This window comes from Ochotona curzoniae, unplaced genomic scaffold, assembly GCF_017591425.1.
Source record: "Ochotona curzoniae isolate NIBS_2020 unplaced genomic scaffold, NIBS_Ocur_1.0 scaffold_4701, whole genome shotgun sequence".
NCBI classification, from domain to species: domain Eukaryota; kingdom Metazoa; phylum Chordata; class Mammalia; order Lagomorpha; family Ochotonidae; genus Ochotona; species Ochotona curzoniae.
In genome coordinates, this window is record NW_024467122.1 from 81,853,259 (window position 1) to 81,875,969 (window position 22,711).

Here is a 22,711-nt window from a genome sequence, read left to right on the forward strand (position 1 = left end):
TGGGAGACTTGGCCCTGAACGCCTGAGCAGACAGTTGGGGGATGCTTTCACTGCATCCTCTCCCCACCTCCGACCTTCCCAGTGGCTTGTGTCTAATAACAAAAACACAAAGTTCTCTCCTCATGGAACTGTGGGCACCCTCCACGTGTCAAGTGCTGGGCCTTGGCCAAGACCCAGGGTGGCCGTGCTGTGTATGGGTCAGGGCAGTCATGATGGGAACCCAGCTCCGGGAAGCAGCTGGTTTAGCTCTTTGCGCTACACAGACCTGCTTCTCACTGTAACTGACACAGACCCCTTGGCAGTCACCCTGAGCCGGTCTTTACCCGGGAGCTGTTAAACGGAACAGGAGGTCGGAAGCTGGCGTCTGTGTGCAGTGCCAAGGGGCGGGGAGCACGGGGAGCCTAGGCCAGGCAGCGGGGCCGGCAGGCAGACGACGGGGATTCTCGCAGTAGGCTTGGCAGAAGCTGGCGAGTGGTGTGAACAGATAGGGCTTTGTGAGAGTTTGGTCACGAGGTTGTTGGCTAGGATGGTAAATAGCTTTGGGCTGCAGCACAGAGGGCCTTGTCCCTCGGCCCTGGGCACAGCAGAGGATTTTAGATGGGAAAAGTGGCAGCGCCCGGGGGATGTGGCTGAGGGGAAGAGCTGCGAGTTGCCACAGTTGGCATGGAGTTCTGCATGCCTTTGTGGTGTCTGGACAGTTACACCTCAAGCACAGCTGCTCGCAGGGCTGGTGGAGGAAGTCCTTGACCTCCAGTCTAAGTTGCAGAGATGCGGTGGTGTCACAGCGGCACCTTCTCAGGCTCCCTGTTGTGTGCCAGGTCTCAGGATGTGACTGTACAGCCCACAGGTGCTCAGCCCTGGCCCGGCTTCTCTCATTGTACTTTCTGGGTGGTTCTGAGGAGTGGGTCTGTTAACTTGTCTGGCTGTGTTGACCCAGAGTGACCTGAGCTCTCGTTCCCTGGGCTCTTAACCATTCTTCGCAAACCCTTCCTTTTGAGCAGAACACACACACACACACACACACACACACCCACACCCACACACACCCACACACCCACACACCCACACACCACCACCACCACCCCCTCCGTCTCCGCTCTACTAGTCCATTCCCCAAATAGCTGTAATGGCTGGGGCTGGGCCAGGCTGAGCTCAGATGCCTGGACTCTGTCTGCTGTGTCCTGTGTGACAGAGGCCCAAGTGCTTGGACTGTTCTCCACTGCTTTCCCAGGTGCTTTAGTGGCTAGTTGGCTTGCAAGAGAAGTAGCTGGGACCTGAACCAGTATCACAGGTGATGCTATAACAGTGCTGTGCCACCACACAGGCGCTGGTATGGAAGCTTTGGGTGTTCGGGATGGGGATGGGTGCTGGTCTCCGCTAGGGCTGCATGCCTGGGACACACGTGTCCCATCCTGAGTGACAGAGGAGCCGAGTTGAGCCCTAGCCTCCGGTGCGGCACATCCGAGCTCAGTCACTCATGCCCATGCCCTTGCTTCCTGTACCGTCCCTCTCTCCCCACGGGGCCGCTGTTCCTGGGTGCCAGTGTGAGGCACTGATGTCTCGGAGGCAGCTGGGTGTGGGGACACACAGCAGTCATCTCTGTCCTGGCACTGAGCGAATGTCTTCTGCCCAGCCCTGGTAGCAGACGGCTTCGTCCCCGGAAGCAGTCTTCCTTTCCAAGTTTCCTTGACCTTCTGTCCGTGTGGTGGCTTGTTCCCTGTGTCCCCGGAAATGCACTCTCTGTGGTTTTCCCGCCCCTGTGTCCACCTGCCAAGTCCATCTTGCCTAAAGCAATATGGCTTGATTAAAGCCCTCCAGAGTCAGGCTCTGCCCACTGCTGCATGCAGGGCCCTTATGCCAGCCTCTGGCGCTGGGTAGCGCCATCGCCATTGGCTCATGCCCCCTGGGCCTATGTGCAGTCCCTCCCAGGCCCCGTCCAGAACCCCTGGTCTCTCTGATGGATGTGTAGCCCAGCTGGCCTTCAGACATGGAACAGCTTCATGGTGGGGGAGCCCTGTCCGGCACTTCGTCCTTTGCCCCTGTGGTCAGGGTGGGGACCTTAGGGACAGGCCTGCCTTGTGCCCTCAATGCTTGCCCTGCCAGTGGGTAGAGCTGTATAGCGAGTTGGGAAGCCCCTTGCTAGTTTTTTTGTTTTTTTGTTTGTTTGTTTGTTTGTTTTGTTTGTTTTCTCTCCAGTGTCTGCTATTAAAAACAACTGTCCATGTTGAGGGAAGTTACTAGACGAGTATGCTGACCTGCCTCTTCCCCCCCAGGGATATGCTGGCTGTGTGTGTGTGTGTGTGTGTGTGTGTGTGTGTGTGTGTGTGTGTGTGTGTGTGTGTGTGTGTGTGTGTGTGTGTGTGTGTGTGTGTGTGTGTGTGTGTGTGTGTGTGTGTGTGTGTGTGTGTGTACAGTGAGCACCTGGTCACTGGTCACTGTGGGCCACCCATGGCCTCCCACACAGCGAGCCACTGGCTTGCTCTAGGAAAACCTGAACCTGCCACAGAAGATTCTTTCTTTTTTTCTTTATTAAAATTATATTTTGACAATCTTTACATAGTTAATTAGGGCAAAAAGGTTTAAGGGCTACAGGAAAATGGGTAAGACTATTATTTCCATATTGTTTCCTTCATATATCTGAGGTAAAGGGGGATTTTAAGGGAGAAGCCCCACCCAGTCTCCCACCCATCCCAGGTCCCTGATGTGGGGCATGCTCCAAGAGTCTTGCTCAAGTGGTTTTGATAGTTCAACAGTTATGAAACACTGCAAATCTCGCCCCTCCAAGTATGATGAGGTCGCTGAAAAATCCACTGATTGACATAGTCCATCATAGAGTCTGTTTGCCCAGTTTTTCACTGCCAATATATAGCTGAAGTGGTTGATTGACTTGTTCTGTCCTCTGTCTTTTCATGGTTTGGGCTCTGAGTCCGGCAGTTCACTTGGGGAGATCCCTAAAGAAACTTTGTGTGAGGTGTTCCCAGACCAGATTCTTGTATGTACTTGCAAGTACAGGGCCCGGCACAGTCCATCACCACAATCAGCTGGAGGTTGCAATTGCTGGGTTGGTTCTGTTTCCAGCCCTGTCTTCCATTGGAATCAGTGGGTGTTGCAGTCCAGCCTGGTTCTCCCCAGCAGATACTTGACCCTCCCATAAACCAGTGTGAGCTGCACCCTAGCCAGAGTGACCCACAATAACCCCCACCAGGCCCACCCCCTACCCTGGTTTGCCAGTATGTGTAGCAGACTAGTCCAGTCTGTCCTACATCCCATTCAGCTCTCGTACATGTCAATGGGTATTAAAGCCTAGTTCCATCTAACCAGCTCAACTATCCAGCCCTCATGGATGTTGTTGGGTGCCTCTCTGTCTAGCCACCCCAGCCCCTGTCCTAGTCCTAGTTTTCATGTGCTCCAGTGGGAGTGGTAACTCAAGAGAGAGGAGCCCACTATGTCCCTCCCAGGCCTTTCCCACTCCCGGATTATGCACTCTCCAGGTGGTTCTGTGGTTTGACTTGACAAACCCCCAGTGTCAGCATCTACTAGCTGATGCTGCAGCTAAGCCCAAAAACCCTCACCCACTCAAATTTTCTTTGCACCAGTAGGAACAATCAGCCCAGCCTGGCTTTTCCCTGATCCAGTCCACATGAGGTGTACAGGTGTTGTAGCCCTGCCTAGTCTGGTCTGCCCCATCCCAGCTCATGCTCTCCAGTGGGAGTAGCTGTCCAGCAGGGGAGCACCCCCACATTCTCCCTGCTGGCTCTGCCCACTCCTTTCTTCATTCTCATGCGTGCTGTTTGGGTGCTGCGGTCACATCCGGTACAGGCAACCTCACCTTGGCATTCTGTATTGTGCACTGGTTTTTGTCACGACCAAACCCGTCTTGACCCACACTGTTCTGGTGCTCAGATTTGCCAGTGGATGATGTGAACTGATTCAGTGTAGTCTGCCTCCAACCCATGCCAAATGTGTGCCAGTTTGGAACTTTCCATGGCCTGTTCTGGGCTGTTTCCTATCATGTTTCTTTCACTTACCTGCTGGGTCTGTGTCCTGCCAGAGGAGTTGCCCAGGCTCCTTCATCAGAACCTCTCCCAATGCCAGATTTTGCACCTACCAGGGTGTCCATGAGCCAGCCCTACTCAGTTCACCTCCTGTCCTAGCAGGAACAGTGGCTTTTCCTGACTGGCCTTCACCCAAACTGGTTCTTGCTATTGGATGTTTCAGCCAGCCATAGCTCGTCCATACCCACATACAGCTCACACATGGCTCAGTAGGGGTTGAGACCTAGCCTAGTCCATCCCACATCTACCCTGGTCCTCCAGAACACCAGACGGTGTTTGATCTGGCCTGGCTCGGTGCATCCAGTCCCAGCTCACACTTGTGCCAAGGGAGACTACAACTATATCCTGATCAGAACACAGCCCCCATTCCAGCTCACATGCCCCTTGGTGGGAACCTCAACCCCGATAGGTTGTCCCTTTAGCTCCCCAACCGGGCCTGTTCCCAGCCATAGATCACACACATGCCAGTGGTTGCTCTGACTCAGCTTAGCTCAGCCCCTCCTATCCCAGACTCTGCCTTAGACACTGTGGCTTAGTGTCCCTGGCTCACGCAGACCAGTAAGTGCAAGAGCCTAGTTTGGCATGACCTGTGCTCCATCCTGGTTTCTAGTTTTGCTTGTGGGCTAAGGTTTGCTCAGTCCTGCCCAGTCCACCCCGTTCCATTACCAATTCACACATTGTCTAGCCATTGGAGCTACTCTGCCCAGCTTGTCTGACCTCCAGGTCTGGACCACATGTTCACCAGTGGGAGCTATGACCTGCCAGGGGTGTTTCCCAAGTTCCTCCTCTTGATCCAGTCCCAGACACAGTTCTCATACATGCCATTGGGTTTTAGGTCAGGTTCTGGTGAAGTCTGGCCTTCCATTTGGCCTTGTATGAGCTGGTGATTGTTGCAGCCCGGCCCACCCCACACCCTATTCAGGATGTACATTCAGGTGCTGCTGCCTTGACCAGTCCAGACTATTGTCAGTTCCTTTACCTGTGATTGATGGCAGGCTCCTTGGTCATACCTCGTTTACTCTATCACCACCCTAACTCTTGAGCTAACCCGTGTAGCTAGAAATTGCACAGGATTTGACCCACACATCCCCCACAGAATCTACCCCCGGATATGGTTGTCTGGCGTGCTAGTTAATGTCGTGGCCCTACCTAATGTGACCCATCTCCTGACCCACCATCATGTCAGGTAATAGGATGTGATCCTGCTAGACAAGCTCCAAGCCTTAGCTTTTGCATGGACTGGTGTACGGTGGTCAGCATTGTTCAGTGATTATAAGTTCTTTAAAGAAGAGTTACTCTGTCATTGGGAATCTTTAGGATTGATTCACATCCAAGAAGCACAGTGGGTTCAACGTAGAGCTTACATAAGCAGCGATTCAAAGAACCAAAACCCCAGAGCTTGCTGCTGGGCAGCCAGTAGGCGGAGCCTGGCACCAAATGGCACACTGGCTTCCCAAGGACAGCTCATCACGTGCATGTGGTGGCTGGAGTCAGGGATCCCAGCATGGAGACGCCCGGGCCTGGGACCCACCATCAGCCAGCAGGCTGCTGGAAGTTTCATCCTCCAGGTCCAAGGTCGCACCCCTCCCCAATCCCATCCACTGCTCAATGATGGTGGTGGGTGGGCCCCCATACCTGCATGGGCCCCTGAAACTCCCCCCCTCGGTGTACTCACCCCAAAGGGAGCATACCATGGAGCCCAGGCAGACCCAGGGACAGCTCACCATGTGCATGTGGTGGCTGGAGTCAGGGATCTGAGCATGAAGACGCCCCGGCCTGGGACCCACCAGCAGCCAGTAGGCTGCCACAGAAGATTCTAACACCTGGTATTCAGCTGCGTCTGGCAGTATCGAGGGTGCTCTCTCTCTGATCCTCTAAGTCTTTTAATTACAAAGGTTGCAAACCCATGTGGACTGTTGATTAGGATGAGAGTGAAGGGGAGGTAAGAGAAGTTTCTGCCTTCCCTCTCAGTGGGAGCTTGGGGTGGGAGAGATGGGCGCTACTCTTTGCTGTCAGCCTGCAAGAGTGCCAGGGATGGGACGGTCTTTTGATGTTGCCTTACCCCAATGTGGGATGGGGGAGGAAAGTCCTGAGGGTGTTTCTTGAGTGGTCTTAATTGTTCTGAAAGCTGTTGGCTTCTTCAGAGCAGAGATGAAAAGTTACTAGTAAGGTCTGTTGGCTTTCCATGTCTTCCTTGGTGTATCCAGAGGTGGGTGTTTGCTGTAGAACTTGGCCTGCGGTGTTGTTCAACTTGCTTCCCTTTCCATTCTTTGATGAGGTGCTTTAAGTCCTGTGTTGGACTGGAGTCTTGTCTTTTGTGTGCATCTGGGTATATATACCACTGAGGTAGCTTAGTCTAGCAACATGTACTCCAAGCCAGATCACACATTTGTGATTTTCCCTGAGGTCTGGCATTGGGTGCCTTGGTCGAGTTGGGAGCATCCTAAGAATCCCTACCAGGCCGGTCCTCAGACCTGGTTTGAGTGTTCTGGCAAGTAGAGCAGCCTAGCTTATCCAACTCCCTGCCCCAGCCCGCACATGCCCCGGAGAGTGCGTCTGCTTGGCTCGGCCTGCCCACAGCTCTGGTCCCCATGCATATTGGTAGATGCTGTGTCCTAGTTGGAGAGACCCTCCGACTGCGTCTGTGCCTCACAGGCCCTAGACCCAGCTCTCACACACTTTGTGGTGTTGTGGTCAGAGACTGGCCCCCAGGCCTGGTACTCAGCCATGTCAGTGGGTGCTGTGACTTGGCCCAGCCTGCACCCAGGTACAATGGCCCAGCTCTGCTGCGTGTCAGCAGGTGTAGTGGCTGGTCCCAGCCCACAGCCAGTATGGCTCCTGTGCTCACTGGTGGAGGTAGTGGTCAATTCAGGCAGATCTCCAGAAGCCTCACTAGACCAGACCCCTGATCTGATATAGATGTGTGTGTGTGTGTCTGTCTGGCGGCCAGACCTTAGGCCTCTAGGTCCCTCTGTCCCACCCCACATCCCAGCTCTATCACTCATTTGTGGGTGCGCTGGCTCCCACTGTGGCCCATTCCTAAGTTTGGTGCACAAGGTTGCATGTTCTGCTTGGGCAACCCAGCAGTGGTGGCATGGTGTGGTAAGCCCACCTGCTGCCAGGTGCTGTGGTTGGGCCCCCTGCCATGGGCAGAGGTGAGCAGGGTGCTGTTTCTAATCTGCCGTGGTACACTACAATTGCTAAGTATCTTTTCTTTTAGCCTGGAGAAGTTCTGCCAGCTTTGTTTTATGCTCTTGATTTCCATAAAGGGTCTGTGCTGGCTGATCAGTGGAATGGCCCTTTGGTTTTCTTTCTTTTTTTTTTTTTAATGTGCAATTTGGTTTTTTTGTTTGTTAGTTTTTTTAAAGATTTATTTATTTATTGGAAAGTCAGATGTACAGAGAGGAGGAGGAGAAACAGAGAGGAAGATCTTCCATCCAACGATTCACTCCCCAAGTGAGCGCAATGGCTGATGCTATGCCGATCCGAAGCCAGGATCCAGGAACTTCCTCCAGGTCTCCCATGCGGGTGCAGGGTCCCAAGGCTTTGGGCCATCCTCGACTGCTTTCCCGGGCCACAAGCAGGGAGCTGGATGGGAAGTGGAGCTGCCAGGATTAGAACCGGAGCCTATATGGGATCCCGGCATGTTCAAGGTGAGGACTTTAGCCGCTAGGCCACGCTGCCGGGCCCGGCCCTTTGATTTTCAAGACTGGGGTTGTGGCTTAGGCCGGGTTTCTCTTGGCCTTGGGCAGAGTGGGTGATCTGCCTGTGTGTCTGCTCCCTAGGAGTTTTGAAGGGGCTGCCTGCCCCCGACCCTTTCCCCCATCTGCTCATGGTAAAGGTGACTGTGCCTGCCTAACCAGGCGGCTGTTGGCCCAGGAGCCTGGCCCTGCCTGGCCTTGCTACTCCAGCTCCCAGCAGTGACCAGACAGCTCCCAGTGGCCCTTAGCTGGCAGCCCCACGCCTCCTTTGGTGAGGCATCCGCTCCCTCTGCGCCTCTCCCGTCAGCTGGGGGGCCTGGGTGGATTGGGCCGTGTTTGGAAGGGACGTTTTTCCTTTGGGAGAAGCTGTGAGTGCGCTGCCTTCCTAGCTGGTCACCCTCAGTGTCGGCACCTCCACTCAGGTCAGCAAGGATGAGGGACCTGTGCCCCGTGTGTGCCCTTAGGGACTGTGAGGGGGAGGCTGTGTGAGTTGGGGGGCTGTGAGGGGGAGGCTGTGTGTGTTGGGGGGCTGTGAGGGGGAGGCTGTGTGAGTTGGGGGGCTGTGAGGGGGAGGCTGTGTGAGTTGGGGGGCTGTGAGGGGGGGGCTGTGTGTGTTGGGGGCTGTGAGGGGGAGGCTGTGTGAGTTGGGGGCTGTGAGGGGGGCTGTGTGTGTTGGGGGCTGTGAGGGGAGGCTGTGTGTGTTGGGGGCTGTGAGGGGGAGGCTGTGTGAGTTGGGGGGCTGTGAGGGGAGGCTGTGTGTGTTGGGGGCTGTGAGGGGAGGCTGTGTGAGTTGGGGGGCTGTGAGGGGGAGGCTGTGTGAGTTGGGGGGCTGTGAGGGGGAGGCTGTGCGAGTTGGGGGAGGCTGGGGTGGGGAGGCTGTGCGAGTTGGGGGAGGCTGTGCGAGTTGGGGGAGGACGGGGTGGGGAGGCTGTGCGAGTTGGGGGAGGTTGGGGGGGAGGCTGACAGCAGATGCTACTGCCTGCTCCTGTGAGCTAGGGACTGGAGGGTGCTTAGCCCAGCAGCAGCCTTGTTAAGGGGGCGTGGGGACTGTGGGGACGGGCTTGTGATGCAGGCAGGACCGGGGTCTGTCTGACAGGCTGGGCAGCACACTGCTATTGAGGTTGTTTGTTCGTTCTGGAAACTGCTGCCGTAAACATGGTTCCAGATCAGCTATTGACATGCCCCCTGGGAAGCCGGGACTGGCGTCACAGCAAAGTTGGAAGGCGGCACTGTTGGTGGTCAGGACAGGGCTAGGCCTTGGGGAGCTGACAGGGTGGCGTTTTTTATGTTGAGCATTTTAATTGTTTGTGTCACATGAGGTGGTCCTCTTACCTTCCCATGGTGGCACTGGATGAGTTCACTGACGAGGCCTATCTTGCGGTCAGGCTGGGCTGGAAATGGCTCAGCTCAGGACTGGTGCTGTGACACAGCACAGAAAGCTGCCTGCTGCTTCACTGCAAATCCAGCTCCCTGCTGGCGTGCCTGGGGAAGCAGCAGAGGATGGCCCAAGTGCTGGGGCACCTGCACCCATAGGGGAGAGCTGGAAGAAGCTGCGGGCTTTGGACTGGCAAGTGCCCGGCCGTTGTGGCCATCTAGGCAGTGGACCAGCAGGTAGTTGATTTGTCTGTGTCTCCTCTCTTTGTCGTTCTGTCTCCCAAATAAATGCATATGTCTTATAAAAGGAAAAAGGCCCCGTCCTGTCTTTGGGCTTACGTGTGCTCACCTCTGCTGACCACCAAAGCTTGGGAGGGCACGGTCTGCAGGGATGGTCAGTGTGGGGCCACGGGGGGCAGAGTGCTGCCCTGGACCCTGGTGGAGACCCAGCCTGGGGACGCCAGGTACTGGCTGTAGCGTTGTCTCAGTTTGGCTAGGCCTCACCATGGCCTCTGTGAAGTCGTTTTCATTTGCGTAGAGTGAAAGCCCTACACGAACCCCTGCCAGTAGTTTCGGAGGGTCCCCCTGTGCTGAGGGGGACAGTGGGACAGCAGCAGGTAGAACGCTTGGAGAGAGCAGTGGCTAATGCAGGCAAGAATGGAGGTGTGTGGCCAGGCCCCGATGGAGGTCAGCCCCTGCAGGTCGAGCTCGCCCACCTCCGGGAAGGAAGGGGGAGTCACGGGTGGGCTGTTGGCTGCCCAGGCCTGCGTGTGGGCTGCCGGGGCGGGAGTGACTGGTGCAGGGTCCTGAGAAAGGGGAGCCCGTGACAGGACTGGTTTTCCCTGGCTCCCCTCACCTCCCTCTGTCCTGCAGACTCTGGCCTTGTCGTTCCAAGTGTCTCCTATGAGCTGCATAAGAAGCTCCTGGCTGTGGCCGAGAAGCACGGGCTGACTCTGGAGAGGAGACTGGAGGTGACCGGCGTGTGTGCCAGCCAGATGGCCTTGACTCTGCTCGGGGGACCCAACAGGTACGTGCCTCCTGCTGGGCTGGGCCAGGGCTGGCTGTGAGGTCTAGGGGTGCATCCAGACCGAGCAGAGCTGGCCGTGATCCTAACGACTGCACCGCAGGGAACAGGGGCATGACAGGGTGCGGGCTGATATCTGCCAGGCGCTTCCTGTGTGTCCGCCACCACTGCCAAGAGCCCTGCCTTGGTGCAGCGTCCTGGGAAGGCAGACTCCCACCCAGTCCAGGGAGCCTGGCTGGCCACGGAAGACACTTTGCAATCACCCTGAATTAGGGCTGTAGCTGATTAAACGCCGTGTTACAGCGTCAGTTTGAGTCCTGGCTCTTGTGCTCCAGCCCAGCCTGCTGCTCATGCAGCTGGGACGTGGCTTACGGCCTGAGTGCTCCGCTTCCTGCGCATCCTGTGGGAGCCCTTGATGAGCTCCCGGCTGCTGGCCCTGCTCCTGGCCCATGTGGGCATCTGGGCAGGGAAGCAGCAGCGCGCCTCCCTCTGTTTCTCTCCCAGGCATTCTGCCTCCCGTCAGTCCTCCCTGTGCCCTGCTGAGTGCTGTCCTACATTGGCACCAGCTGGGAGTTAGGAGTTGCGGAAAGGAGAGCAGAGTGACTCCCCGAGGCGAGGCTGAGCTGGGTCGGGGAGAAGGCAAACCCTTGTGTGCAGAGTGCTGGCTGCCTGGGCATCGGCCAGGGACAGCAGGCATGTGGGCCGAGTGGGCCACACCAGGAACCCGAGCCCGTGAGAAGGGGCTGCATGAGCTCCCTGGGGGGGCCCTGACAGTCACATGGGGTTGGCGCTCCAGCAGGGGCGGGGACCGGACTGTGACTGATGCTACTTCACCTTCTTCCAGGCTAAACCCCAAAAATGTTCACCAGAGGCCCACAGTGGCGCTGCTCTGTGGGCCCCACGTGAAAGGGGCTCAGGGCATTAGCTGTGGCAGGCACCTGGCCAACCATGACGTCCAAGTCATCCTCTTCCTGCCCAACTTTGTCAAGATGCTGGAGTCCATCACCAACGAACTCTCACTCTTCAGCAAGACCCAGGGCCAGCAGGTGTCCAGCCTCAAAGGTGGGTGTGTCCACAGGCGGCTGCCCTGGTCCCTGGGCGGGCTGCTGGCGCCACCAAGTGGCAACTGGCGGAAGCCTGTGGTGTGGGAGCCTGGGTGCCCCGGCCTGCTCCATCCCCTCAGCTCCTGGGCACAGCTGGGGACTCGCTGACCTCAGATGTTCATGGGACATCACCCCCCTGGTGCCAAAGGCTGTGACCAGGCTTGCAGGCGCTTCTGCTTTTTCACAACCGTGACATGTTCTGCAAGGTGGGGGCAGGGGGCTAAGGAGTATTGAGTGGGCACAGCATAGGGCGGGCCCAGTGCTGCAGGAGGACGTGGGGGGAAGGCTGCAGGGGTACACAGGTGCTAGCTGACCCAGTGCAGTGCGGGCTGGCGGCCATGGTGCAGGGCTTTCTTTCTGAATCCTCCAGAAAGGTGGAGCCAGCACATGGGCAGAGGTGTGGGAGAAGAGTTCAGGATGGCTCTGTGATCTTGGCCTGCGTGACTGAGGTGCTGTCTCTGAGCCAGGCCAGTGCGGTGGGCTGAGAGCCTATAGCCCCATGCACGGGAGCATTGAGGCCATGGTGAGACGCCACCTCGGCTGCAGGTGGGGAGGGCTGGGCCGGAGGCTGAGAAATCGGGGAGTTCGGGTGACCTGGGCAGGTGAGCAGGAGTGGCAAGTGTGCTGGGAGTATGAGCCCTAGCTGCCTGCTGTGCTGGCTGGTATGGAGCCAAGGGGACAGAGCAGGGCTGGAGGGTGGGCCTGGAGAGGGTCACGCCTGGGCCCAGGCTACCTGTTCTCACGCTGTGCTTCTGTGGGCACAGAGGACAGCTGACCTCTGCTCGGTGCCCTGCAGTGAGTGTTCCTGCCTGCCTCCCGTCCCCTTTCCTGGGTGATTCAGCTCCTGCCCCAGCCGGGCCGGAGAGGCACTCCCCTGGGTTTGGTTGAGCTGTGGGTGGACCCTCCCAGTGTGTGCTGTGCAGCATGCTGGGTCGGGGTAGCTAGGCCCTCCTGTAATGCAGGCCTGAGGGGTTTAGAGGAGGCCACTCGTGGGCCTTGCAGGCTGTAGCTACCGTCTCCCTGCAGATCTGCCCAGCAGCCCCGTGGACCTGGTCATCAACTGCCTGGACTGTCCCGAGAACGCCTTCCTGCGGGACCAGCCGTGGTACAAGGCAGCTGTGGCCTGGGCCAACCAGAACCGCGCTCCAGTCCTCAGCATAGACCCTCCCGTGCATGAAGTCGAACAGGGCATTGACGCCAAGTGGTCCCTGGCCCTGGGCCTGCCCCTGCCGCTGGGTGAGCACGCGGGCCGGGTCTACCTGTGCGACATCGGCATTCCCCAGCAGGTCTTCCAGGAGGTGGGCATCAACTACCACTCACCCTTCGGCTGCAAGTTTGTCATCCCTCTGCACTCAGCCTAGGCTCCCAGCCAGCCTGCCGCCGCCGCAGAGGACAAGCGCCTTAAGATGGGAGCTCCTTGGACTCTGTTGTGCTTTGCTCTTCTGGGTTGGGTTCTTGGCAAGAGAATGGGGCCCTCAGCTGGGGCAGGCTCCCCCAACCCCCACCTGCCCTGTACAGAGGGCTGGGCGGCAGTGCTTGTGGTGGCAGAGTCCGTCCTCTAACCATGCGGTCCACGGGGCTGCCCCAACCCACCGGAATCCCAAGGGCGGTGGCTTCCTTTCCACCGCGTCTCTGAGGCGGGAGGGCGGGCCCTGCACACTGGTCTGGGGCTTCCTCAGACGGGGCACGCTAGGCTCTGTTTCTGTAGTGCTGAAGTGCCCGCCCTCTGCTGAGGGTTTCCTAGTCTTGAGGAGCCCCCTCAGGGTACAGCTTTAATGGTCAGTGTTGGGGAGGCCCTTAGGGGAACCGGTGCTGAGCCAGACGAGGCTCCCTGGTGCTTGTGTCCTAGGGTTCCTCTGACCTCCCCACCCCACCCCACCCCTGAAACACTCCTTTGTGGCTTCTGTCCCCCAGGAGGGCATGCACCCCTGCCCACGCTCCCCAGCTCTGCTGTTCATACCAGTCAGCTGACCTGTGTCCAGGGTGCCAAAGCAAGGCTAGTTCTGGGCTGGCAGGCTGGGACCAGGCTGCTACAGAGGACTCGGCTTGAGGGTCTTTATTCTAGGAGTTGATGGGAGGGCTGGCCCTTCCCCTCCTGCAGCGTGAAGTTGTCTCCGCAGTGTGAGGCGAGCCCAGCATCCAGGATCCGGGGAGCAGGCTAGCATTTTGGGGGGCAGTGGCCTGGGGTATCGCCTTGCCGAGGGCCACAGCAGTCTGCGGGCCTCTCCTTCCTTGTCCCAGGCAGCACTGAGGCTCCTCCCACCTGCTCTGATGGCCCTGGCTGGGTGGGTGACAATAAAGAGTGACAGTAACGAGGCTGCGCTGTGTGGTGACTGCCCCGCAGGTGACCTGGCTGGCCCAGTGTACACTCAGCGCTCCATAGCCCAACTGCTGAGAAAGACTTTATTACCGTGGCAGGGAGGACAGGAGCCTGGCGACGGACACACTGTACCCGGGGTTACAAACAGTAAGAAACACTTTATTATAACTTTACAACATATAAATAGCTCGGTCAAGTCTGTGCTTCCTGCCAGCTGGGCACCACGTCCCCCAGGCTCCTGCCTGCCTTCACATTGCACTGTCCATGGTGTGGCTCTGGCCCTGGGCCCGGTGGGAGAGGCCGCAAACAAGGGCCCAGCAGCAGCCCAGTCCCACTCCGGCTCGCGGCCCGCGCCTGTCATCTGCTTGGGTTGCGGCTGGTGTGCAAGTTCCGCTCCTCGGGGGTCAGGCCAGCAAAGAAGGGGTGCAGCAGGGCCTCTGCCAACGTGATGCGCCGCGCGGGGTCGAACTCCAGCATCCGCCGCATGAGGTCAAAGAGCTGCACATGCTCCTGCGAGTCCTGCAGCATGTAGGTCTGCAGGGACATGCCGCGGCGTCACCGCACCCATACACCCCAACATCAGGGGCTCCCCTCACACCCCCACCTGAGAAAAGGGAGGGTCAGGGAGGACACCCACAGCCTGGGGAGAGGGGAGACTGACCTTGAGGGGTTTGCAGTTCTCCTTCACATAACGACCATCCGAACTGTTCTCATCCCAAACTAGGCCCCCTTTGTAGAAGTATTTCTGCTTCCTGACAGGGGTCACACACATATGCCAGGTCAACGGGGGACGCTGTGGCTGTGGCCATGTCCAAGGACCCCCTCCCTGGGCAGCAGAGCAGCAGGGTTCCTACCGAGTCCGGCGGATCATGTGGGCAGGGATGGGCCCCAGAATCTTCTCCATCATTACCAAGTGCTCTCGGTTCTCGTGGGTCTGCAGGATGCCAGAATGCGGGTCAGGCCCTGTCCCAGGCCCCCTGCCCGGGAATGCCCCCTCAGCCCCGCCCCCACAGGGCACCTGGAAGAGCGTGAACCCCCGATAGTACTCGAAGAGGATGCAGCCGATGCTCCAGACATCACAGGGCTGAGCCCAGCCCAGCTCTGAAAGCCAAGGCGGGGCAGTGTGAGTGTGCCGGGCCCCACTTTGTCACTCAAGCCCAGTGCAGGGCTGGGGCAAGCCACCCTCCCCCCCCCGGCACGCGGCCCACCTCTGGCCCTCACTCACCAAGGATCACCTCGGGTGGCCGGTAGTGCCGGGTGGCCACGATGGTAGTATGGTGCTCGTGGTCGAAGGTGGCGCTGCCGAAGTCGGCCACCCGAATGCTGGTGTTCTTCACCGACTTCTCCTCACAGCTCTGCAAGGCCACACAGCCAGCCAGTCCCAACTTGCCCCAGTGGGTACTTGCCCCAGTACCCACCCCCCATGGGTACCTCCTGCTCATAAGTACCTTGTGTTCATTGTAGAGGGTCTCAAACTCGGAATTGACAAACAGGATGTTCTCGGGCTTCAGGTCGGTGTGGGTCAGCTGGTTCTCATGCAGAACTGTGGGGGGAGGCGGTATTGAGGCCCCGGGCTGGCCCTGCACTCGGGAGGGGCCCCTGTTCTGTGTTCAGGCTCTGGAGACCGCTGCAGCGGGAGGCCGAGTCAGGCCCAAGACTCCTGTGGCTGCACAGCCAGCCCATGCAGCTCAGGTGCTGGGTCTGAGCATGGGTCAGGCTTCCAGGTTTGGCCAAGCTGCACCTGCTGTTTCATGCTCAATCTCTCCGTCACCCTTCCAACCATGGAGGACCCCAAGGGTCTAAGGCTGGGAGGCAGGGCACTCACAGCGCAGGGCGTGGCAGAGCTGGTAGGCCATGTGCCGCACGTGGGGCAGGGGGTAGGGCTGGAAGTTATTTTCCTTGAGAAACTCGAAGGTGTTCTTGCCCAGCAGCTCGAAGGCGATGCACATGTGGCCATGGAAGTTGAACCAGTCTGACATCAGCACGCACAGGCTGTGGGCGGGACGGGCGGGCTGAGACTGGGTGGGAGCCGCCCTCAGGCCAGCACGCAGCTGCACGTGCAGAGAAAGATCGGTGGCGTCCCCTCCCTGGTGCGGCCTCCCAAGGCCGGGTGACACTCACAACTTGTTCTCCTTGTCCTTCTCCTTGATCTTCTTGAGCACGTTGATCTCCAGCCGTGCGGCCTCCCGGTACTTGCCCACATTGCGGATGATCTTCAGGGCAACCTGAGACTTCCCCCTGGGCCCCGGAAGGAAGCAGAGCCACCGTCAGTCACCCAGCTACCCCGGGCCTGACAGGGAGGCTCCTGGCGCTGGCCTGGCCTGCTGGAGCCAACTACCCAGTTCATGTTCAGCCTCCCACAGGCAGTCCAGGAAGGTGCCAAGGCCTGGCAAGGGGGAAGGACGCTGGTGCTGGGGCTAGGACCCTTGGTTAAAGTCCCTTGAGGGCCCCCACCATCCCTGCACTCTGCATAGCCCACTGACCCCACCTGGGCTGCCACATATATGGGATGTGAGCAAAAAAGCAGCCCAGTGAGGTGGGCCACCCAGGCAAGCCCCTAGATGCCCAGGGCACACAACCTGGGCAGCCTGGCCTAGGAGGGTGTGTTCTCTGAGGTCACTTCCACAGTTCTCCTTTCCCCCTCTCACTGGGAGGCCCCGCCCTACAGTGCCTTGCAGGGCAAGCCCCTGTCCCCCAGCGGCTGACCCCAAGGGTCTGAATGCCAAGCCTGTATGCACCACCCTGACCTTAGAGTTCTGGGGTGTCTCCATCTGGTCCCCACACTAAGGGCACCCTGCACTCACATGGGCCATGTTGAGCCCAGGACTTTCAGTGGAAACTGATGACAGGGGTCTTGCCAGTCACCACTGTTGCCCAGCTGGCAGCCATGGGGCTGGCCAGCACCACCAGGGTCCACTCTTTCCCAGCCCCTCTCTGACACAGGGACACTGCAGACAGCCCTAAGGGGGGCGCTCTGCCTCAGCACAGTGAAGAGCCAGTGAGCCGTGCTGGCACCTGGTGGCCAGAGCTGCACACTGATGGGCGGGACCCTGGCTCCCGAGAAGCAGCAGAGGTCCCAGGCCTGAGAAGGGGCAGCATGACACAGGTAGACAGGCACACCCTATGGTGCCCAAGGTGCCAGCCTGGGCCTGCCTGGTGCAGATGCCCAGGGATGCTGGCCCGGCTCCGAGGCAGCCCGCTAGTGCTGGAGGACCAGGTCCTGGGGCAGAGGGGCCTCCTGCCTGCCAGACCCACACTTTCTTCCTGATTCCAGGCCACTCACACAGCCCTAAGAACACCTGCCACAGGGCAGCCCCTTGGTGCGCGCAACCCCCACCCTCCACTCCAGGTCTCTGCTGAGGCTCACCTGGCATGGTCCAGGCATTCCACCACCTTGCCAAAGGTGCCCTCACCCAGGTTGCCCACGATCTCATCTAGGAGAGAACAGAAGCTTTGCGTGAGCATCTGAGGGCAGGGGCACGGCAGCTCCTGCAGGTTCACAGCATTCAAATTCTCAGAAACAAAAAGGCTCTCTCACGGCTACACTCTTAACACAACTTGCTAGGTCACCACTGGGGCCCTGAGGCGCCAGCGTACCAGCAGCCCTCTGGGCAGGTCTGGTCTAACAGGGGGAGGAAGTAGAGGTAAAGTTTACGAAAGGTGGCTGTACATCGCTCCTGGAGCCAATCGCCGATCCGGCACACCAGGTGGCCCTCCTTGTCATCTTCCACACTTCGGCTGCTGCGCTTACTGCTCTGTTGGCTTCTCTGCATGCACCGCCCCCCGAAACGCCATCCGACCAATCGCATGGTAGGCGGTTCCGATTGACAGATTGATGTGTCAGTCAAAGGCAGAGGTGGAGACGGTGAGGAGCCGGTGGGTTGGTTGGTTGGATTTTCCAGATCCCAGCATTTCATAAGGCACACAGCATATATAACGATAGGGATATTGCAAGGGACACGTCAAGACACAAACTGACTTCAAAAACAGAAAAGTAAAAACAGCTACAGGTATGTAAAGAAACTCGGACATTATTGCTAGGAGGAGCCCGCAGGCCAGTGAGCAGGCGCAGAGAGCGCCGGGCGCGGCTCCCCTCCCGGCCGGCTCCGGCCTGAGCCCAAGACGCAGCGACAAGAGCCTGACCGCGCACACGGAGCCCAGCTGGGCCTCTCCTGCCACCGACAGCCGACAGCCGCCACCCAGGGCCGAGCTGCTACCTGCCCCAGACGGTCCTGCCGGCCAGACTCCACACCGCGACCCCGGGCAGACTGGCCTCCGACCGCCACGGCCCCCGTGGGCCCGCGCCAGCTCCCTGGCCTTGGCACCTGTGCCCACCACAAACCTCTGCACCAGGCAGTGAGAGAAGCAGAGCCACAGACCTGCGCTGCCTCCCTGTGGCAGCATGTGGCACTGCGCAGGCCACCTGTCAGAGCTGTGCCACCCCACAGTCACAGAGGACAGGGCCCCCTGAGGTCCCAGCGTGGCACTCCACTGGCCTGCCTCCCACCCAACCTGCAGAACCCACCAGGCAAGGAGCACTGGTAAGGACTACGTGCCACCCAAGGCCGGGGCGGGGGCCCTTCTGCCACTGCTGGGCCCCCCAAGGCAGCGCCAGCATCTCACTGAACATGAGACCAAGAAGAAGCTCTCACACACTGCTGCGGCTGGGCAGAACCGGGGCCCAGGGCAAGCCGTCCACAACCAGCACCACTGCGGCCCAGCCTCCTGTGGCACAGGTGGGGCCACAGCAAACTCGCTGGGGTCCCTGAGGAGAGACCCCTGCCCTTTCCACCATGCAGCCTGGACGCACACACAGGTAAGGGATCAACCAACGCCGGAGCCAAAGTCCCTTCAGGTGCCCCTGGTGAGGGGCCAGCAGACAGGAGCCGGCGCCCTGTCCGAACGATGAGCGGGCGCCTGGACGGCGGCACTGCCCCGCGCCAGCCGGCCCAGGAGACTAGACAGCCAAGGCCCGGCAGCCGGGCGGCGCACTCTGGCCACCACTCACCGAGGAGGCGCTGCTACAAGACCTGGTGCGGCGTTTGTGGCAGTGGTGGGCGTGCTTGCGGGGCCGGTAGGGCGCCCTGTCTCGGTCGCGTGACCTCCGCCGGTGGCGAGAGCGAGAGGGTCCGTAGCAGTCCTCGCCGAAGGAGGGGCTCCGCTCCTCACAGCGGTAAGCGTCACTGTCCCGGTGCTCCCGGTACCTCCTCTGGTAGGGCACGTGGTCATGGTCATGGCTGCCGAAAGGGACACAGGACAGAGGTCAGGGGCAGCTCCCCAAGGTCTGGGGACAGAAGTGGAGCCAGGGCTGGCTGAGCAAGGGACACTGGGGATGGGGGTGAGTCCACTTGCTCCTGCTGGGTCCAGGAGTACAGGTGCGAGGCAGCTGCTGGGCAGAGGCGGGCTCCACCAAGGCTGTACCCCCCCCACCTATCAGGAGCCCCTCTTCCCCCACAAGGCCCTCTCACCTCCGGGGGGGAGGCTCCCTGCGGGCCGGGTAGCGCAGCCTGGCCTCGTGCTCCCGGCTGTAGGACCTCCTCCGCTTCCAGCGGGAGCTCAGGTACGGGTCTGGCTCGGGCGAGCGGTACCGCTTGCAGTGATGCATCTAGACCAGGAGACAGAGTGTGTGTGGCTGAGCATGGGGTGGGGGCCCCCTGGGGGTTTATGAAGAGAACTCTGAGGTCACACAGGGCTGCCAGCAGACAAAGGGCAGCACCCCCTCTGCTGTAGAGCCCAGGGACCAGGGCAGAACCCAGGGGAGGGCTGGCGAGCAGCGTCCCAGGAGACCCTAGGGTCCCTCCAACCCACAGCAGTTGCCTGCCGCGGAACCCCAGGAGAGCGCAGACAGATGGCGCCTGGGGAAGCAGCACACAGGCTCACCCAGGTGCACCCAGGCCCAGAGCTCTGCCCAGCTCCAGCTGGAAGGCCACCAGGGGCCTGCAGAGGAACATCTGTGGTTCTAGCCCAAGCTCCATCCAGTGCCCCTGAGGTACCACGCCCACCTCACTGCCGAGCATCCTCCCCTGAGTGGCTAAGGGTCAGCTGTCCCGCAGGCTTTCAGCACAGGCCGCACCTCAGTGTCCTCGAGGCCAGCTCCCTGCCCCGCTCCCATCCAGACCCGGTCACAGACAGCCCTGGGTCATCAGCCTGAGAGCAGGACCCCAGGCAGAAGCCCCTCCCAACCCCCCAGTCATGGCTCCCGTGGCCCCCTGGGCAAGTCCCTGGCGGTTTCCCAGAGCTCGGCTTTGTGGTCGTTCAGTCATGCCATCACCTGACTGATAGCTCACTGTTTTCTGCAATTAGCCCGGGTCAGGTGCCCACGCCAGGGATGGACAGCAGAGTCAGGTCTCGCACTAATTGATCTCTAGGACGCTGCCCGGCCAGGGCACGCGCCCTCCTGGGAGGCTTCCGGGGCACCCGAGGACCAGGCTGGAGGGCTCCCTCCCAGGGGTGACCCACAGGTCACACCCCAGCCTGGCCGAGCCCCGACTTTGCAGGGGGGACACGCTCTGCCCTCTGGGTGCCGGCCCCTGGGCAGGCAGTGGCACACGGCCAGGTGCTGGGCCGCGGGCACCCACAGGCACTCAGCCCGCGGCGGCCATCGGGGGTGACCCAGCAGGTGCAAGAGCTCTCCCGTCACTCTGGTTTTCACATCAACAATAAGATTTAAAACAAAAACGCAAGGCTGCAGGCGCGTGAACGCGCTCGCCCTCCCGGCCCGGGGCTCCGGCTGCTCACCCGCACCTCCCGGCCCGAGGACTGGGCCGCCGGGCAGCGCAGCCAGGCCCCTCGCGGTTATTTCTGGCTGGCGCGGGCTCCGCACCGGGCCGCCCGAGCCGCCGCTCCCGTCCAAGGGCACGGAGCAGGGGCTGGAAGGCGGCCAAGCCGGCAATGCAGCCATCGCCGAGCCCGGTCCCCGGTAACCGCCGCGGCCGAGCCCGCCGGGCCGCCCCACGCCGCCCCACGCCGGACCCCGAACCGCCCCCATCACCCCCACCCGCAGGGCCGGGGGCTGCGGCGTCCGCCCTCGGGGCGGGTCAGGGGTGACAGGTCGGGCGGGGAGCCCGCGGTGCCGCCTGCCGCCGCGCGAGCGTCCGGCCCGCCGCCCGCCGGCCCGGCCCGCCGTCCGCCACCCGGCTCCCCCGCCCCGGCCGCCCGCCCGCCGCCCGCCCGCCGGCCCCGGCCCACACTCACCGTCTCCCAGGCTCCGGGCCGCGTCTAGGCCCCACTCCCCGCTCCGGGAGCCTCTTCCGCTTCCGGCGGCGGCCTCCGCCCGCGGCGACCCCGCCCCCTCGCCTGACGCAGCCGCCGCTCTAGCCGCCCACTCGGACTCGAAGGCGCTGGAGTCCCCGCCTTCCCAGCTCGGGGCGGGGCCGCGGCCGCAGCCTCGGGTTCCGCCCGGTGCCCGTCCTGGTGGGGCGCTCGTAGGCCGCCCCGGGACAGCCCGGACCGCGTTCCCGGCCGGCGCGGGGACCGGGGACCGGGGCCGAGAGGCGGGGCCGCTGCTACGGAAGCAGCGAGCGACACCTGGGCCGCGCGGCGGCGCGTGCGGAGGAAGCGAGTCGGCCGGTCACTCGGCGGCCTCCAAGGCTGCGGCCTTAGCCGCCCCAAACCGAAGCCCATTTTCCGGAGGAGCACACCGAGGGCGCCGCCCCCCCGCCACCGCCTCGGGCGCATGCGTGCGCCGCCGGCACGGACAGCGGGGCGGGCGGCCACAGGCCCCGCCCACCGCGCCCTGGGCTCCTCCCTTGCCTCTGGCGCCCCCTGGCGCCGGGGGTGTGCAGCGCGGCGTGAGGGCGAGAGGTGTCGCTCAGGCCCCGAAAGCCCGGGAAACAGCCCTTCTTCACCGTGACCTTCAGGCCGCAGTCCACCGTTAGCGCTTCAATTTGAGAACTCAGACCTGTCAGACTGGCGGGATATGGGGGGCAACCCCTCCCCGCCCAACCACAGGGCTCCTACTGGACGGACCAGGAGAACCCCCCAAGATCCAGGCGGCCGTGCGTGGCACACGATCTTGCTTCCAACTGGGAAGGCAGAGTTGGCAGTTAGGGGGAGGCAGCAGGGCCTGGGGAGTCCTTTGGTGGTGGGGAGTGCGTGTGGAGAGCATTGGGCCATCCTCCCGGGAAGGGGGTTGCTGTGCTCAGCTGCTGGGAGTACGGGGTCAAAGCTGGGCCAGCCCAGGGACCTGCAGGGCTTATGATCTTGTCACAGCCTATGACAGTGGGTCCCTGGACCCCACCATTTCCAGGCTCCCACTCATATCTGGACAGACCCACCCAAGAATTGCACGGGTGGGGTGCCTGTTCTGGGACAGTAGTGGAAATACTTGGGGTTGCTGGTCGTGACCAATTGACTGGTGTCCCTGGCCAGGGGCTGGGCCGTGGCGTGGGTGGCTTCGAGCTGCAGGTCAGTCAGTCAGGCTCTGAACAGCGCCCCCAGGACGCCCCGGTGGCAAGGCATGGGCGACTGCAGAGTGGCCCTGTGAGGATGGCCTCTGTGCCCAGACCACGAGTGACCCAGCCCACAGCTGGCACCTTCTGGAGCCACTGCTCCTACCCGGCAGACACTGGTCTCTCAGCCCGTGCTGGGGAGTGGCGGCAGCTGGGAGAGGTGGTTGGGTGTGACCCATTCGCTGTGGGCTGCCTCTCCTCTGGTTTCTGGAGATAGAAGCTTGGTGGGGCCACACCAGGGCTGTCAGCTGGGGCCCCCTAGCAGTGACCCTGCTCCCCAACCCCGCCCCCAGGGGAAGGGGGAGGGAAACTGGGCGGTGGCCACACAGCAGGTGCAACGTGTGTGTTCCTGGAGAGCAGGGGATGCGAACGTGAAGTGAGGGTGCCGGACATGGCAGTCAGCTGCTCCTGCTGCAAGTGGGAAAGGACAGTGCGCAGGGGAGGATGGACCCCTGCCACCCCAGGCGCTCGGTGGTACGGGTACACCCCACTTCAAGCATTCCTGGGAAAAGGACCTAGCTCCACTTCTATTCCAGTATCCTGCTGATGTGTATCTGGAGAGGCAGGAGATGGCTCCAGGGCTTGGGTCCCTGCACTCACATGGCAGACCTGGATGGCATGCTGGCTGCCCAGGTTTGGCCTGGCTCATCCCCTACCATTTGAGCCCTCTGGGAAGTGAACTAG

General features: G+C 60.9%; 2 protein-coding genes across 3 annotated transcripts in view; one reads left to right on the top strand and one right to left on the bottom strand.

The window, feature by feature from the left end:
- Window positions 1-13,565, top strand: part of EDC3 (enhancer of mRNA decapping 3) — a 51,280-nt gene extending 37,715 nt beyond the window's left edge. For both annotated transcript variants that reach the window (XM_040968346.1, XM_040968348.1), the window contains exons 5-7: window positions 10,004-10,157; window positions 10,999-11,216; window positions 12,284-13,565. In XM_040968346.1, coding sequence (XP_040824280.1) covers window positions 10,004-10,157; window positions 10,999-11,216; window positions 12,284-12,618 — 707 coding nt within the window. In that variant the 3' untranslated portion in view covers window positions 12,619-13,565. The remainder of the gene's footprint in view (window positions 1-10,003; window positions 10,158-10,998; window positions 11,217-12,283) is intronic.
- A 101-nt stretch (window positions 13,566-13,666) lies between these two features.
- CLK3 (CDC like kinase 3) lies at window positions 13,667-20,855 on the bottom strand. The gene is made up of 13 exons (XM_040968350.1): window positions 20,772-20,855; window positions 19,046-19,182; window positions 18,586-18,814; window positions 17,248-17,344; window positions 16,945-17,011; window positions 15,699-15,815; window positions 15,403-15,569; window positions 15,026-15,120; window positions 14,803-14,932; window positions 14,596-14,678; window positions 14,432-14,511; window positions 14,239-14,329; window positions 13,667-14,111 (listed from the first exon to the last, which is right to left on the bottom strand). The coding sequence occupies exons 2-13, from the start codon at window positions 19,180-19,182 to the stop codon at window positions 13,935-13,937; spliced, it is 1,470 nt and encodes a 489-aa protein (XP_040824284.1). The 5' UTR covers window positions 20,772-20,855; the 3' UTR covers window positions 13,667-13,934.
- Between the last annotated feature and the right edge of the window lie 1,856 nt (window positions 20,856-22,711).

Bases quoted from the DNA above. Each gene is read 5' to 3' on its own strand.
- CLK3 (XM_040968350.1), bottom strand. From the start codon at position 19,182: ATGCATCACTGCAAGCGGTACCGCTCGCCCGAGCCAGACCCGTACCTG. The intron at 15,121-15,402 runs GTGAGTGCCCTG...CTCCCCCCACAG, and splicing joins GCTCTGCCACGCCCTGCGCT to TTCTGCATGAGAACCAGCTG. The intron at 14,679-14,802 runs GTGAGTGAGGGC...CTTGGCTTTCAG, and splicing joins GCCACCCGAGGTGATCCTTG to AGCTGGGCTGGGCTCAGCCC.